This window comes from Panthera tigris, chromosome A3 (genome assembly GCF_018350195.1).
Source record: "Panthera tigris isolate Pti1 chromosome A3, P.tigris_Pti1_mat1.1, whole genome shotgun sequence".
Taxonomy (NCBI): domain Eukaryota; kingdom Metazoa; phylum Chordata; class Mammalia; order Carnivora; family Felidae; genus Panthera; species Panthera tigris.
The window spans coordinates 119,138,147-119,156,402 of NC_056662.1; the positions used below are offsets into that span (position 1 = coordinate 119,138,147).

An 18,256-nucleotide genomic window follows, 5' to 3' on the forward strand; every position below is an offset into this window, starting at 1 on the left:
TAAGTAAAAAAACTTAAAAAAATAAAAACCCCATCCTAATTTTAGCTAATTACAGGGATTCTGGTTTTATCTTATGAATAAACTTAGAGAGATGTAAGAGTCGAAAGTCATACTGTAACAAGCATTAGTATTTCCTGGAGATCTTTTCACTGAGAACCTTCTGGCTTATAAACCATTTGCCTTTTTTTCAAGTGCGATCTTACTGTATAAAAGTTTTGGAAAATGGAAGGCACCCTGTTAGGACCATAAGCACTTGCTTTTCAAAACCAAGGTGATACAGTTCTCATCACTGCAGAGGTATTTTACTCTTACTGTGAAACTTTGAAGCGCAAGCTTTATAAAATGAACACAAAAGCCCATTGTTAGTTTACAAGTGATGACTTTAAAAACCTGCTAGTGAGGGTTTCATCTGCTGTGAAACCAGGGAAGAGTTGGATGGAGGGAGCAGCGGACAGGTTGGGTCAGAGGGGCTTGCGGACACTGTCTTGTCTCTGCAAGTGGTGTGTGGCATTATTTTAGATAATTCATGTATGTTTGACATTTCATCCCCAGTTACTAAAAAAGAATTAATATTACTATCCCTTCCCCTTCAGTTTTCTCACAGCGGTGGTATGGGAAGATCTGAGACAGATCCGATCAAGCTTCTTAGAATAAACACATTGTAACGTAAGGTTGTCGTAGTAAGAACAAAGTGAATGTACTATAAAACCTTTATAGCAGTGTGCACCCTGTGGGTTTACTATATAACAATAAACTGTTGTTATCGTGCTAGAAGGAACACATATCTGAATTATTCAAACCAGGTGGTGCCTCAGTTTTGAATACTAAAAACAACTCAATTGTGGATTCAGTGGGCTAAATTGATAGGAAATTTATTTCTGGTTCATCCATTTGGCCTCTGTCTACATAGCCAGTAGAAAATTCTTTACAGAATGTTTATAAAGCTCATTTCCAAATAATTCAGGTTAGTTTTAGCACTCTGCCTAACATGCATGAGGCCTTAATTCTACAAAGGAAAACAATCTAAGGTTTCTAAAAATTCAAGGTAATAATTGTAGAATATAATGGTAGGGGTGAATGTACTGGTTGCTTGATATTTAGTGATACATTTGATTAATGCTTTTGTGGTCCAGATAGCAATTGTTCTAATATAATTTATTTTGCAGTGAGGGCCGAGGCAAGTTGACCGTATTTTCAGTTAAAGCTATGTTAGCAACGATGTGTGGTGGAAAAATGCTGGACAAATTGAGATGTAAGTACTTTCATATTATTTGAAAGATTTTATTTTCAAATTAGGACCTTTAAACAGTTTTAAATGAATGTTGTCAGAATTTTGGATGATGCTGTAATGAACTTTTTTGTGTTTTTACTAGATCATTCCCTTTGTAACAACTGGGAACTGGCTCAGAATATGTCAGTTATGCCACCTACTGTTGAGATGGACAAATTAGTTGAATTAATTTGTTTAGTTTTTTGTTTTTTTTTTTTTTTTTTTTTTAGAATAAAGTAACAAAACTGAAGAGATTCAGAACAGGAACATGGACCTTAAAAAAGTTCTTTTAAAAATGTTTCCTATATTATTAAAAATTTTGCTTGCAGATGATTATGCTGATTGCTTTTAGTTAGAAAAGAAATTTGATTATTTTTACCAGGTTTGGTTAAGATTAGCCCTTTAAAAAATAAGCTTATTCTTCATCAGAGGGTATTTGCTATGATTAAGCTTTTCCTTAGTACTTTAGAGTGCAGCTCAGTTATTTAGAAATTTATAGTCTTTTTTTTTTTTTTTTTTTTTTTTAGTTATTGTTCCTAAGTCTTTTCTTACTGTTGGCCATTTTGTCATTTTACTGTTCCCTAAGTATACTGTAGGATTAAGTGACATCAAAGGAAGTGACATGCACAGTAATTTAATTTTGCTGCTTATGGTTTTCACTTATTCATTCATTAGATAGTTACTAACTGCCTGAGATATGCCAAACATCGTGCTAAGTGCTTTACATATATTTTCTCACTGAATGTTTAAAATTTCTCTGAGCAGCAGGTGGTATTTTCTCCATTTTACAGACAAGTTAACTAAGGGGGTAAAGCTGGGATTTCAACTCAGGCTGCTGAGCTTCTAGCCCTGCTCTGAGCTACTTTGTTGTCCTCCATATACTAATGCTGTGATGGGCGATGCACATACGATGCAGTACAAGGAGCAAAGTGCCATACTACACGTAAGGAGCTCTGGCAGGTTTCAGGGAGGTGAGATTGAAGCTGTGGGTTTTGACGAAGTGTTGAGATACCCTGTGAATTGCTTTGTTGAAGAAACTGCGTCATTTGTCCAGTAGCATTTCTCATGGACTGGATTTTGATGATTACATCCCTATGATGTTCCTTTGCGTCCTACATTTTTTGTTTTAATTAAAAGCTATAAATGCTTGGTTGAATTTGAACACAAGCTTTTGGGCAAGGTGACTTAATAGGTACCTTTGTCTTCTGTGCTTTTTCTTACATGTTACCATGGCATTGAAAGTTGGAAAGCTGGATGGCTCACTAGATATAGATATCAATATTCTAAAGAAAGGTCTTACATAGTATGTTTGGTCAGCTGTTAACGTGGTTTATCTTCATTTCAAAATCAGCGGCAATGTAAACCAAAATTTCAGTAGTAAAACTTCTAGTTTCATTAAAGACTCTTCTATGTATTTTTCACATGGTATCTCAAAATATTACTATTTGGGGCTGAAATTTCTTCATATTTTTTAATTCTAGCATGGTGTTTTTCTGAGACATAATACAATACGGATGAGATTATATTTCATTCAAACATAAAGGAAAAGAAAGTTGGAATTTTATCTTTCTCTTATTTTTTAAAGTTTATTTATATATTTTGAGAGAGAGAGAGAGAGCATGAGCAAGGGAGGGGCAGAGAGGGAGGGAGAGAGAGGATCCCAAGCAGGCTCCATGCTGTCAGCGCGGAGCCCAACTTGGGGCTGGAACTCACAAACTGTGAGATCATGACCTGAGCCAAAATCAAGAGTCAGACGCTTACCTGATTGAGCCACCCAGGAGCCCGAGGAATTTTATGTCTTTTTTAATGACGATGATACCAGGTAAAGAATATACATTGCCGTCTTTATTAGTACTGGAGAAAGTGGCTGAAAATAGAAAATACATGATATAACTGCAGATTGTAGATGACTCTGGAGTCTTTCAGTTTCTGTGGTTAAATCAGCTATATTTACATAGAACTGGAACGTGGCACATAGTAAATGCCAAAATTTTGCCAAATATCAATTGTTGCTGGAGTACTAAAATTACTGCAATTCCCTGTTGTAACTGCTAGTGAAAAAGTGCAAATTTTAGTATGATGTGAGATGTGGAAGGGATCCAGGTAATGGCAGGTTTTTCATTTGTTTTTAGGTGGCTTTCAAATTTCTTTTTTTTTTTTAATTTTTTTTTAACATTTATTTATTTTTGAGACAGAGAGAGAGACAGAGCATGAATGGGGGAGGGTCAGAGAGAGGGAGACACAGAATCCGAAACAGGCTCCAGGCTCTGAGCTGTCAGCACAGAGCCCGACGCGGGGCTCGAACTCACGGACCGCGAGATTGTGACCTGAGCCGAAGTCGGCCGCTCAACCGACTGAGCCACCCAGGCGCCCCTAGCTTTCAAATTTCTTAGAGGAACACAAGTGATCACTATTCACACGGCACAAAAGTACACATGCTCAGGCCAATGTGACTTGTCACTGTATTCAGAATGCCAGATCATTGCACATCAGATATGGATTGATGAGATACCAGCCCACGCTAGGTCACTAATTACCATATTTGTGTTATGCAGATAGGTCTAAAGTATGGCTTTCTAATCTTCATGTTCAAAATTATAGTTTCTTTACCATCTGTAGTTCTGTTTCATTATTTTTATTGTACTATAATTATCTTCGCTTGAAAATGAGATGTTTAACATAAGTAAAACATTTCAGGTATTGAAGTCTGTCTCCACTTCTTAATTTTAATCATTCAGAGTGGAAACCACATTTATGTGGTCTGTCACTCTTGTTTTAAACAGAGCTCACTGGTTATAATTTACATATTTTTCATAACTCGGAGATGTCATCGTCTGATGCATTTGGGGCTAATTGTGAGGCTCTGGGTTGTTTATCCCTTCTGATGTTTTCAGACAACTTTGCTTTCTCAAGTTCTTGAAAACAACAAAAGCAACAACAAAGCAACAACTTTGTTGTTGTTGTTGGTGGTGGTGGGTGTGTGTGTCCCTTTTATCACTGGTAAATGTGTTAGGATTATCAGAGTACCAGTCTCTAGAAATCTTTCTTTGCTTCCGATTTACTTAAAAAAAATTTTTTTTAATGTTTATTTATTTTTGGGAGAGACAGAGTGTGAGCGGGGAAGGGGCAGAGAAAGAGGGAGACACAGAATCCCAAGCCAGCTCCAGGCTCTGAGCTGGCAGCACAGAGCCCAATGCAGGGCTCAAACTCACAAACTGTGAGATCATGACCTGAGCTGAAGTTGGAAGCTTAACCGACTGAGCCACCCAGGTGCCCTGCTTCTGATTTACTTTTAATATGGAGAAAACATAAGCAAACTTCTGAGCGTTCTATTTAAGGTATGAATGTAAGTGATGACTCCTGTATTATGAGAGAAGTACTGGAGCTTTTGTAGTGTGATTGGCAGTTTGTCTGCTGTGAGAATCCTTTTCTCCTTGGTTTTCCAAGTCTCAGCTATGTCCTGCTTCGTTGAGAAGGCTGAATAACAGCTTAGGTAAAAGTGAGCTATAACACTATATTGTAATTTCCAATGATATTTGACTATTCACTTTCCTTCTGTTTGTTCCGTTGACTTTGTTCTCAGTTTCTCCATCTTCCTCCCATTAACTGCACTTTCTGTTTGTTACCTCTGTTAATGTTCCTTTTATTTATTTATTTTAAATGTTTATTATTTATTTTGAGAGAGAGAGCACATAGGAGCGCACGTAAGAGGTGGGAGGGGCAGAGAGAGAGAATCCCAAGCAGGCTCTGCACTGTCCGCGCAGAGCCCTACGTGTGGCTTGATCTCACAAACCTTGAGATCATTACCTGAGCCAGAATCCCAGAGTTGGACGTTTAACCGACTGAGCCACCCAGGTGCCCCATGTTAATGTTCTTTTTAAGTTCAGTTTTCTAATTTATGGAATACACCTTAGTGTTTGTACTTTTCTTCCTTTTATTTTGATCTTTCTGCTTTTTCCCTTTTGTTTTAGATTTTTTTTTCCTATAATTTTCTCTCCCCCCTTTTTTGTTTGATATATTTTTTGTTTTTTTATTTTAGTTTCAAGATAGCATTTAGAACAACTTAAACAATACTTGTACTTTTAGCTTGAAACATTTCTTGATTGGTTTTTTCAGATCTCTCTTAAGAGAGTTTCTGTCTCCAGGTAATGTTCATTTATAGAAATAGTTCACTGTTATGGCCATTAGGGACTGTATCCTAGATTCACAGTTAACTGGGATCACATTCTAAATACCAGTGATTTATAATCAGAATACAGACTTTAATTATAAGCCTGATCAAAACTTAGTAATATCAGAAACCCTAAAAATAACTCAGAGAACAAAACTTACAGACTGTAAAGCCTATTATTTATGAAATCATACTTGTCATTTAATTTATGGGATTTATTTACTTTGTCTAATTCTGCTGTTTGTTTTCTAGGAAATTTAGTCTCTTATTCAGACCTCATCTGTCTTGCATTAAAAGATAGGAGCAGATAATTCAGGGCTCCTGGGTGGCTCAGTCAGTGGAAGGTCCGACCCTGGATATTAGCTCAGGTCATGATCTCATGGTTTGGGAGCCTGTGTTGAGCTCTGTGCTGACAGTGTGGAACCTGCTTGGATTGTCTCTTTCCCTCTCTCTCTGCTCCTCCCCCACTCATGCTTTCTCTCTCTCTCTCAAAATAAATAAACATTAAAAAAAGGATAGGAGCAGATGATTCATGTAATTTCTATTTAAATCCTTTAAAAACCTGGCACTCCCATTTTGAATGACAGCCTAACAGAATGTATCAGGGAGGCTGTGAAAATATCCACATCCATTGACTCAGTCTGTTTCTTGAGTTTACCCTGAGGAATTAGTCAAGAGTGTGCCCTAAGTTTTATGTATATTTGTTATGACATTTTTTTATAATATGTGAAAGTTTGAAACAGTTTTAGTGTCCAAAGCACAGAACCCAGTTACAGTCTGGGCTACTTACATGATTGAATATAATGTCCTCAAATATGTGTTTCAGACCAAAATGTGTAAATGTAATATAGTTTTAGGCAAAAATTTATTACGCACATAGAAAAAGAAATAATATGCTAAAATGATAACAGGCATTTTTTCTGTGTTATAGCATAAAAATGCTTTTGTAATAAGAATAATTTATATTACTTTTGGTTTTGCGTGTTTCTGATATACCGCACTTTGAGTAGTCAGAGAAAAGATGGCCTGAGTGCTGATTATGCCCAGAACTGGCAGTTCTCACTGACATTTCAATTGCTTGCTTCCTTCATATTTTACTAACAGCCTGTAGAGGGGCCATCCTTTGCAGTTCTAATGAAACAGATTCACTTGTTTAAAATTTAGCTTCCTCTGCAATAGTCTTTTAACTGCCTGTCACTGCATAGTTATCCTGGCTGGTTTCTATTAACCATCCTTTCTCATCATTAGATGGAAATGACGGTTTAATTTGAATGAATGATGCCCACATTTGCATTTCTCATATAACCAAAATGTTCTAGAACTGGAAGCAAGTAAGAGATAAGTCCTAAATCAATGTTTTGTCAAAAGGGAGGCCTAGAGGGGTGCCTGGGTGGCTCAGTTGGTTGAGCGTCCAACTTTGGCTCAGGTCATAATCTCGCGGCTCTGTGAGAGTTCGAGCCCTGCGTTGGGCTCTGTGCTGACAGCTCAGAGCCTGGAGCCTGCTTCTGCTTCTGTGTCTCCCTCTCTGTCTACCCCTAACCCACTTGCATTCTGTCTCCGTCTCTCTCAAAAATAAATAAACATTAAAAATTTTTTTTTTTCTTTTTAAAAAGGGAGGCCTAGAGACTTGTCTGAGGTAGTTCCTGGCTGAGTCAGCACTAGAGGTCCAAGGCATTCAGACTCCATCCTCTAGCCTCACTCTGACTTAATGAATGCTGTAGGACTGTTCATGAGTTTGGGAATAAAATATTCATTTGGATTTGGTTACATACAGGTATTTATAAATATACAGATGTGTATACATGTTTTTGTGGGTTAGGTTACTCAATTGGTAGAAAGATGACAGGCGGTGAGAGTCATTTGCCAGGAAAAGCTAACATATGAAAGAAAATGGCATTCTGTTTATAGACTTGACTCTTTATTGTAAACAACCCTATCATCTTGCAGAAGTGTATGATTGGTTATATGGGGAGAAAAAGAGTGGATAGATGCAATGAGTAAAGCCAGGGTCATTATCACCAGAATAAAAGGTTGAAACAGATGTGATGATGGTAGAATAGTAGAATTATTTTGCCATTACACAAAAGACAGAATTTTTTTTAAGTTTATTTATTTATTTTTCAGAGAGCGTGCACGCATGAGAGAGAGCATGGAAGGGGCAAAGAGAGAGGGAGAGTGAGAGAATCCTAAGCAGGTCCTGCGCGATCAGTCCGGAGCCTGATGTGGGGTTCAGACTCATCAACTGTGAGATCATGACCTGAGCTGAAATCAGGAGTCAGCTATTTAACTGACTGAGCCACTCAGGCACCCCCAGAATATTTTTTAAAGTGTGTATACATATACATTTAGGGACTTGATTGTGGGTTTTTCACAAGGGAGAAAGCCTACATTTTAATCTGGAAACATCTAATGGGGAATTAGCATAGCTTTTTTCAGAGGTATATAAATAGAAAAAGAATTACTGGGGAAATTAACCAGTGTTCTGGGAAGTAATTTAGTCCCTTAATGCTGAAGGGTTGAGGGCTTTAATTAGAGGACTAGTTTAATTTTTTATTAAATTTTATTGTCTCTTCTTTTTTTTAATGTTTATTTGTTTATTTTGAGAGAGAGAGGGAGAGAGAGCATTCCTGAGCATGCAAGTTGGGGAGGGGCAGAGAGAGGGAATCCCAAACAGGCTCTGTGCTTATAGCACAGAGCCCAGTGTGGGACTTGATATCACCAATGATGGGATCATGATGTGAGCCAAAATCGAAATCAGACCCTCAACTGACTAAGCCACCCAGGCGCTCCTCTCTTAGTTACTACTTTGGTGAGATCTTTGTATTTGTATATAGTAAATCACAGTAACTTCACTCATTGTTATGCTTCATTTAAGATTAAAAAAATTTTCGGTACTTTTTTACTGTTTTTCTTACAGATCAAAGAAGCCTAATCTTTAAAAAAAAATACTTTGTAAACCAATAACTCAAGCAATAATAAATTAACTTCACTGTGCCTTCAATTTGGGGGTCTGGCAGTATTTCTCTTATTAAATCAAACAAAGAAACATGTTCTGGTTCTCTTATAATTGTAACATGGCCCTATTAAGTGATAATTTCTTTTTTAGTGAATTTTTAAAAAAATTACTCTGAATATATTATAGGACATAGTAACAAAGTATAATAGAAAATAATACTTTTTTGAGGGTAAGGTTGGTCATTTTATTGTCAGTTATTTCCTTTGTTACTCTGAATGAGTTAGGTATAGATGTGTCAGTGCAAGTATATACACAGATGTTTTTGTAACTGTGAAGCTGTAGATATGTGTATTTATGTGCTGGGCAGCTAAAGTTTCTGGTCTTGGATATTTCCACCATTTAGTTAGCGGGTAGAACTTAATAACTTGCTAATTTATCAGTTATTGAATACCTTGAGTGGCAACAGAAAACTTAACCAACAGCGGCTTCAACACATGGGGATGTATTTTTCTCATGTAAAATTAAGTCCAAAGGCAGGTAGGTCAAAGTTGGTACCGTGAGTTAAGGATGTCATCAAAGACTCAGGTCCCATCCTCTCGTCCTGCTCTGCCATATGGCTTTCCTCCTTACGTTCATAACGTGACCGCTGCATGCCAGGCCTCACGTTCTCATTCGAAGCAGAGAGAAGAAAGAAGTGCCTCTCTCAGGAAAGCAGAAGCCTTCCCAGAAATCCACTTTAGAGTTACCTTGTACAAGAGAGACTGGGAAGTTGTTTTTCAAGTGGAGCACATTGCCATTCTCATCACCGTCAGGGTTCAGTTGGGGAGCAGGCAGGGGAAGGTAGATACTGAGTAGTAGGCACGTTGCCACATCCCATATCAACCCTTTGTTTTCATTCAGATTTAATGAATGATTATTTTCCTCATAAGACTAGCACCCAGCTATTTAAAAATGAAGTTAGGGGTGCCTGGGTGGCTCAGTTGGTTGGGCGTCTGACTTCAGCTCAGGTCATGATCTTGCGGTCCATGAGTTTGAGCCCGGCGTCGGGCTCTGTGCTGACAGCTCAGGGTCTGGAGCCAGCTTCGGATTCTGTGTCTCCCTCTGTCTCTGTCCCTCCCCTGCTTGTGCTCTGTCTCTCTCTCAAAAATAAATAAACATGAAAAAAAAAATCTTAAAAAAAATAAAATAAATACATAATAAATAAATAAAAATGAAGTTACTATGGTCTCCCCTCCTTCAAAGGGCATCAGTTTTTCACATAATTGGCAACATCTTCAAAGCTCTGTATCTGCAGTCCTGAGCTGTGGCCCAGTACTCTGGTTCTAACTACCTGCAGGATGGTTCTGCATGGACATTTGCTGATTGGTTCAAATACACTTATGTGCAAAGATAAATATTTGTATCTTCAGGGGTTTTTTTTGTTTTGTTTTGTTTTTTAGTCAGGGTTGTCATTTTCCCAAACTGGAAACTTAGAATAATAACCCTAACTTCTTAAATTCCTTTATTCCCTAATCCAGTTTGCCATCAGCAGGCGTTTCCTGCATTGAAATGTCTTGGAGGTGACCCCCCCCACCAACCTTACTGTCACTACTGAAGTTCACACACTCGCTACCTCATTTGTGCCTCCTCCACAAGGTTTTGTAGCTGATTTCCCCAGTCCTGTTCTTCCTTTTTTATCCATTCTGTTGGTCACTAACAGTCTCATTTTACAGAAACTTAGCTTTCTAAATATCTTTTCCCTTCGTAAGAGTTTTTAAACCAAATTCAAAGTGATTTCCTCTTTCAAAGTTTTCTTTCATGCCAGATACGTTTCTTATTCTGTCTTTATTTCCCTTTATTTCTCAATCTAAATTGTCTCTCACTGAAGAATGTAGTACACTGTTTCAGTACACTGTTTCCTGCTTTACCCCCCCCCCCCCCAAAAAAAAAAAAAAGATAACAAATTCCTGCCATAGACACTTGCCTCCTCTTCTCTGGTTGTGTCCCCCAGCCCCCACCTCCAACCTCTTTTGACCTCATCATTCTATACCTTTCAAGGCCTAGCTTCTAATTCCTTTCTTTTAGAACTTCCCTGACAGTTACTGCCTATGTGTTTTGTAACTATTCTAAACTACATTTTGAAGAAGTGTGGTGTGATGGAGTCAGGGAAGTATAACTTTAAAGTGTAACTTTAAATCTTGACTTAGCTACTTACCAACTTCTTAACCCTAAGCAACTTAACCTTTCTAAGCTAGTTTCCTTATCTATAAAATTTAAATAATTATGTGTACACACATACACCTTTTTGTGAGAGTAAAATGAGGTATTGTTTAGTAATGTATAAGGCACTTAGTATTAGGGATTGTTGCTTGAAAACAAAAACCCAGGACAATAGTGTCTTAAACAAAGCTGAAGTTTATTTTTTTCTTACATAAAAGAAGTCCAGGGTTAGGTAGTCCAAGGCTGATGTGGTATTTCATCTGGGACCCAGGCTTTCTCTACCTTTGTTTTCTACCATTCGAGTGCATGACTTCTGTAACAAAATCACAATTACCACATAGTCCAGGTGGCTGTTGGAGCTCCAGCCATCATAACTACATTTCAGATAGCAAAAGGAGGAAGAGGATAAGGAAAGAAGGGCCTGATTTCCAGCTTAGTCAGCTTTCTTTTACCAACCTTCCTGGAAGTCCCTCATAACCCTTCTGCTTATAGTCTCATTGGCTACCAGTTAGTCACATGACCATGACTTGCTAAAAGGAGGCTATAAGTTTTAATCTCTTAGTTGGGTGCATTGCTGTACAAAATAAAATTAGTGTTCTATTACTAGTAGAAACGAGGATAATTAATTTTGGGTGGCTACAGGCAGCCTCAGCCATGGTTACAACCTGTTGTGGTGCTTGACGAATAGGCTTAACAGGCATCTTTATGTCTCTGTTCTTTCTGTTCCACTTAGTGTCAATTTAACACTTAATTCTTCTTTGCTTCATATGTATCTTTTTTTTTTTTTTTCAGCTACACTGAAAGTTTCTTGGGGGATAAAGACCCCCATCATACTTCTTTGTTGTGTTTCATGACACCTAGCAGAATGCTTGGCACTTGGACCACATAGAAGGAACTTAATATTTGTTTGTTAATTAATTGATTTTATCTTCCACTAGGATTGTAGTTCTTTTAGCCTCTCATTGAATCTCCCCACCCGCCATGAGTATTTAATACTTTTTCTCCAGCTACAAACTAACAGCTATTTAGAGAGCATATATTGTAGATTTTCATTCCTTTGATACTTTCTTGTTTTTTAATGTTAATGTTTTTTTTTCTTTTCTTTTCTTTTTTTTTTTTAATTTTTTTTTAACATTTATTTATTTTTGAGACAGAGAGAGACAGAGCATGAATGGGGGAGGGGCAGAGAGAGAGGGAGACACAGAACCGGAAGCAGGCTCCAGGCTCTGAGCCATCAGCCCAGAGCCCGACGCGGGGCTCGAACTCACGGACCGTGAGATCGTGACCTGAGCTGAAGTCGCACGCTTAACCAACTGAGCCACCCAGGCACCCCTAATGTTAATGTTTTTTAAAAGTTACTCTGTGGAGTTGATAATTTAACATTTTATCTTTCTTTAGTTAATATATTTCAAATGTATTTTTTTTTCTACACCTAGTGCTTCAGGATAAATACCTCGAATTAAACCTAAAGAATAATGCATATATAACATATATCAATTACATATATATCTGTTCTATACTTATTAATTATGTATAGAATCTGACTTTTTAAAATGCCACACTTGGCAGGGCCTCAGGAAACGATTTTTCTGTGCATGTTTAACTCACCCATTTGTTTATAAGGAAGCTCAATACTTTGAAAAAAAGCTTAGGTCACATTTCTCTGACACATTGATTTTGGGCTGTTGGTGATTTTTCTTTTTCTCCCCGACTATGGATGAGAAGAGAGGAAGAACTAACTGGAGAGAAAAGACTCTCTCTAAGAAGATAAAGAAATAGTATTACTAGAAATTTCTTTCCCATCTGCTTGAGTCAGACTTTATGGTAAAAATAAGATCTTATAGTATCAAAGTATCTTGGGGTAGAAGAATTTATAGGAGTTCTTTTTATTCTACTTTGGAACTCACTGAATGGAATATTTTAAACATGTTTTATGCTTCCTTCAAATTTATTCCTTCACAGGAATACATTACATTAGTAGCATATGAATATATAAATATAATACAGTTTCATACCCCCAAATCAATATGCTAATATATTCATAAACCCAAGCATGCATATGTCTTATATAAACACATACATAAATGCTAAGAGATAAAGGTATGTTGCTACAAATTCTTCTTGGAACAAAGTTTGTTATAAATAAAATAAGTTATATATCATTCAGTTATGTACACTCAAAAAGAGGAGGTAGGTAGACATACATGAATCGTTATTGGGTTTAATATTTAGGTAGATATTAAGTGGGTGGGAGAGAGGGCTGGGCAGTAAAGGAACTATACAATGTTAATAAGAAGGAGAACACATATTAACTAAAAATCATAATAGCTTTATGGTACTTTTTAATGGTACTTTTGACCAGTATACAAATAACATAGAGTCATTTATAAAAAGTTTATATTTCTTTCTAGTTTGACTTTATTTGGTTTTGTTCTCATAGATGTTTTCTCCCAGATGTCAGATTCCAATGGCTTAATGATATTTAGCAAGTTTGACCAGTTTCTGAAGGAAGTTCTGAAGCTCCCAACAGCTGTCTTTGAAGGGCCATCTTTTGGTTACACAGAGCACTCAGTCCGCACCTGTTTTCCACAGCAGGTAAGGACAGTTTTGTAGAATCTAGGACTAGAAGAGCACTCATCCATCCCTCTGCCCTTTATTAGATTTCACCAGATTGCTTCTAGTCTAGGGACATAAAGCCTTGGGTAGAGGAGGGAAAAGAGCTTTAAGTGGGAGGGGTGTGAAAAAGAGGGCAGACAAAAAATTCACCTACGAATTCTGGTTTGGGGGAGAGGGGAGTCTTTTCTGGAAAATGGTAACATATGTAAAATTTTAAATTACCAACATTTTAAAGAAAAATGTTGAAGATGAAGTGTTTATATTATTGCTACTGGACATATATTACTTGCCTGAATGAGTTCTTTCAACTGTGAAATAGAAGAATTTTGGCGTAAAACTCTATACAATACTGGGCCATTGTTTTCTCAGCACCAAAGGCAAGGAATGCTACACGGCTCTCAGCTGCCAGCTCAAAATCTCTCGAGGGTACACTCTCGTTTTCATGTGAAGAAACGATAGACTGGGTTTCCTCTTTATTTGTGAGTGTCCTTGTGTGATCCTGCCCTAGAGATTGTATGTGTGGATTCCTGAGATCTTAACTGAGTCTCAGGGGTCTCAGAGCAGAGTGGATGCTGGCAGTAGCTCCATTTGTGCAGGTAGACATGAGATAAAAGGAGCTTCATGCTAAGCTTAGAAAGTTCTGGAAAGGGGGGAATTACTGAAAAATCTGTGTTAAAACTAATGAGTAAAAGATTAATGGAAGTAGGATATTGACATAGTCTGAAAGTATCTCCTCATAAGGTATTTATTTTTTATTTAAAAATTTTATTTATTTGAGAGAGAGAGAGAGTGTGCATGCATGTGTGCTCAAGCAGGAGAGGGGCAGAGAGAAGGATCCCAAGCAGGCTCTGTGCTGTCAGTGCAGAACCCGACGTGGGGCTCAATCCCATGAACTGCAAGATCATGGCCTGAGCCGAAATTAAGGATTGGATGCTCAACTGACTGAGCCCCACCATAAGATGTTTATTAATTATGAAAGGAAATGTAGTAACATTAGAAAGTTACCATGTTACAATAGAGAAACCTGTCAGATTGACATTAACCGAGGGATCAAAGTCCCTATCACCGGCGAAGGGACAGACTGATATCCTTGCCTCCTGAGCGGATGCACCAAGATGTACCCAGTATTGCTGTTGTGGTACTTGGGCCAGAAAAGCACAGCCTGAGTCTCCTCTTCCTTTTTTTTTTTTTCCCCCATTTTTTTATGTTTGGTTTTATTTTTTACAGTTTTATTGAGATGTAATTCACATATAACATTGTAAAAGCTTAAGGTGTACAACATAATGATTTGAGATTTGTATGTCTTGCAAAACAGTTATCACAATAGGTTTATTAACATCTGGCCTGAGTCTCATCTTGAGGAACCATCTGACAAACCCAACTGAAGATAGTTCTACAAAATAACTGGCCTATACACTTTAAGAATGTCCATGTCATGAAAGACAAAAAAAACAAACAAAAAAAAAAAACAAAAAAACCCCAAAACCTGTTCCAGGTTACAGGAATCTAAAGAGATAAGAAAAACCCAATGCAGTTTATGATCCAGGGTTTCCTTTTTGTTATAAAGGACATTGTTGGGACAATTGAAAAAATCTGAATACGTTTTGTAGACTAGATAGTAGTATTTTGTTATTAAATGTTAATTTCCCGATTTTGATATTTGTATTAAATTATGTGAGAAAATAACCTTGTTTTTAAGAAATATAGTTATTTAATTTAAGGGTAAAGGGGCATCTCTTCTGCAGTGTTAACATTTGAGAAATCTTGGTAAATGGGGAATTTTTTTGTAATCTTATGATCTTTCTAGAAGCCTGAAATTATTTAAAAATAAAAAGTTAACACATAAAAACAACAAATCTAAAAGTTTGAGGACTGAAAGAACATCATAAACCGGATCCTCCTGATCTGTGATACTTGGATTCACAAAAGAAGCAAAAACAAACACATACATACCTTTTTTTTCTTTTACATTTAAAGTTAAGAATTCATATTTATTTGAACTCAGACTTTCAAAAACTATTTTGTAATTTGTTTAGAGATTACTCATTAGCTTTAGCACCGAAAGTGGCACCCATAATACTGGTGAGTTATTTTTAGTAAGTTCTGAGGAGATGTTCTTCCAAATTTGTACATACTTTGGCTTATTGTTTTTGTGGAAATTTGCCTCTATGCATACTTTATCTCTTTCTCAGTATAAATGACAATATCAGCTTTTAGCATAGTAAAAATAGCTCTGTGCTTCATTTTATTCTAGTATAGTTTGCATTTTCCCCATAGATATGCATTTCTAAATGAGATGAGGCTTTCCATACATATCCTGGTACAGGAATGTCCTTCGGGTATTAAAATGCCCTGAAGCGATGTGAGGATGAGTGTGATAAAGAAACTACAAACATTTTCCATTGATTTTAATTTATTTTTTAAGTAGGCTTCACGTCCATTGTGGAGCCCACTGTGGGGCTTGAACTCACAGCTGTGAGAACTGAGTTGAGATCAAGAGCCAGATGTTGAACTGACTGAGCTACACAGGGGCCCCAGACAGTTTTCACTTAGAATTCCTCTCGGTGCTACTGCTTTAGTAGTACCATTACATTAAACGGTTGCCCCCACAATACTCTGGGGTAATCATATCTGATGTACATGTGGCTTTTCACACAAGATACTTCCTGGAGGTCAGGCTAAAACTTGATCAAGTCCTGGAATGCTACTGTTAAGTAAAGTGTGTCAGAATGAATGGGGAAGGGAATTTATACAAAGAAGTGTCTGTGAAGAGTAACATCTGACCAGTGGATGACAGTTATGTGGGGTTTTAAACCTAAAGTAACCTTTGATCTGATTGTAACATGAGGACTATAATGAGAATCTAGTACTGGAACGACAGTTTAAAATGTTGAAGAATATACAGAAATTTCCAGCTGTTAATCCTAGGAGTGCTATCTAGGATTCTCCAGATCACCTTATGCCTTTATTGTGAGGCTTTTGAACTTACAGCTTGGCTGTTGCTTCTTATCTGCCTCTGATTCCTATAAAAAACTCAGTCTGTGCTTTGGTATGTGCCAAATTTGAAAAAGAGCAGCATCTCAGGCTGGAGGAAACTTGAGCTTTCTGTGGTCTGTAAAGATGGCCCAAAAAAGGACACTCAAAAGAAAAAGAAACTACTGATAGAATGACCAAAAATATGAGACTTTGGACAGAGGTTCATGCAGCAAGAGTTAAATCCAATGAGTTTTGGGTTTCTTTTTGAAAATGGGCTTTTCCCGTATGGTTTATTTTCCTACCTATGTGTTTTTTAACACGAGTTAACTTATCCACCATCAGATAGCGAGAGAACAGGGTCAGTGTAAAGTGGAAATTGCTCTGTTGATTCACATGCAGTTTTCCCAGCATATTAATGTTCTGGGCTGAGCAAAAAAGCGATCACAATGAAAGAATGTAGGACTGTTTTAAGAAAGAAGTGGAAAACCTGCAGAAGTACCTTTCTCTGGTGAAAGAAGCGGCTGGTTTGCAGGATTCATGAACTGCTTCACTTTCTGTAGTATTATGGGGTGAAACTGTGGATGCACAAGAAAGACGTGTGAAGATATTGTTTTTAGGACCCCTCACACCTGTGCTACAAAAATTGATTGATGGAGTTAGCTATTCCCTGGAGCCCGTATTTAGTTTTGATAAAATTGATCTGTGTTACAAGTTGTATGCCCTTATTATAAAGAAGGGAAAAAATGACTCAGGACTTAGGACTGAAAGGTATCATCTGATAGTGACCTTGTTGGCAGTGCCTTTGAGAGATTTAATTGTGCTATTAGTGTTGCTGTTGTTTTGTTCTCTGTTTACAAGGTGGCATCTGTTTTTAGGTTTGTGCCAACCCTGTTTTTTCTCATATACCTTATTTTTAAATCCACTGCTTTGCAGTATGCAGCTTTTCAGTGATGTCTGTGTTGCATTACAGGAGAAATTCTTGAATTTTTCAAATGATTTGAAGAGAATTACATGTTTCTTTATTTTAATATAGCTTGAATTCTTTTTTAAAAAACAATTTTGCCTTCTTTTCACAAACAGACCCCAAAAAAGATGTTGGACTTAACATAGTTTTAAAAACACAACAAATATTAAAGGCATTTATAAGCTAATTCAGCAGAACACATCCACTGGAATAGCTAAAATTCAGACTGACAACTAATGTTGGTGAAGATTTGGAGTGACTAGAACTCTCATATGAGCCACTTTGGAAGATGCTCTGGTGGTTTCCTATAAACTTCAATATCAAAGATTCTTTTATCAGCTTCATAAGCATCTGAGGTGTCCGTAATAAACCACTGGAGTGAAGTTAATTCAAGAAATAGTATGCCTGAAATTTGCTTCAAAATATTCCAGACTGAAGGAATGGTGAAAACATAAATTAAAATTAGTCATTATTGAGAATTGTTGAAGCTGGGTAACAAGCATATTATACTATTCTCTCTACTTTGGTATATTGTAAAATTTTTAGAAAAAAATCTAGCTGTTTATTTGTGCTAATGATTATTGTCTGTATAAAGCACAGTGTTAACATAGCACCTCAAGGCTAATATTTTGGTGGGTAGACCAGGTGTATTGATTTTTCAGTGTTTGTAAACTAACAAACTGACTTTAGAGACTTAAAAGTTATTAAAAAACAAGCAGTGAATATGTTAAATCTCTCCCCAATTTTTCTAAACTTCAGAGTTTAAGGATGAGTTCTGTTTCTCCTTAAAAAGATGATTGCTATTTGTTGTGCTATTTATTTTTTAGGTTCATATTGACTTTAGTTTGAAGTGTTCAGTCCACCCTGCAGAGGATCTTAAACTTGATGTCCGTCTTTATGGAAGACTGAATGAGTAGGGGAGAGAGGGAGATGGGAAGGGAGCGGTGCTCTTTCATTGGGTGTTGCGGGACTCTCCGTGATTCACGGGGAGGTGGGCAGTGGGTAGAGATGGGATTACATTATCACCAGTGGATTTTTCAGAACAGCAACAGTATTTCTTGTGCCTGGAGATGTCCTCTGGCTATACTTTGATCCACATATCCT

The 18,256-nt window shown here is 37.1% G+C and overlaps 1 protein-coding gene across 9 annotated transcripts in view; it reads left to right on the plus strand.

Annotated features, from left to right (window-relative positions):
• The window catches only part of DTNB (dystrobrevin beta), a 239,718-nt gene that overhangs the window by 55,495 nt on the left and 165,967 nt on the right, over positions 1-18,256 (plus strand). For all 9 annotated transcript variants that reach the window (XM_042982350.1, XM_042982349.1, XM_042982351.1 and 6 more), the window contains exons 5-6: positions 1,167-1,252; positions 13,037-13,191. In XM_042982350.1, the coding sequence (XP_042838284.1) occupies positions 1,167-1,252; positions 13,037-13,191 (241 nt within the window). The remainder of the gene's footprint in view (positions 1-1,166; positions 1,253-13,036; positions 13,192-18,256) is intronic.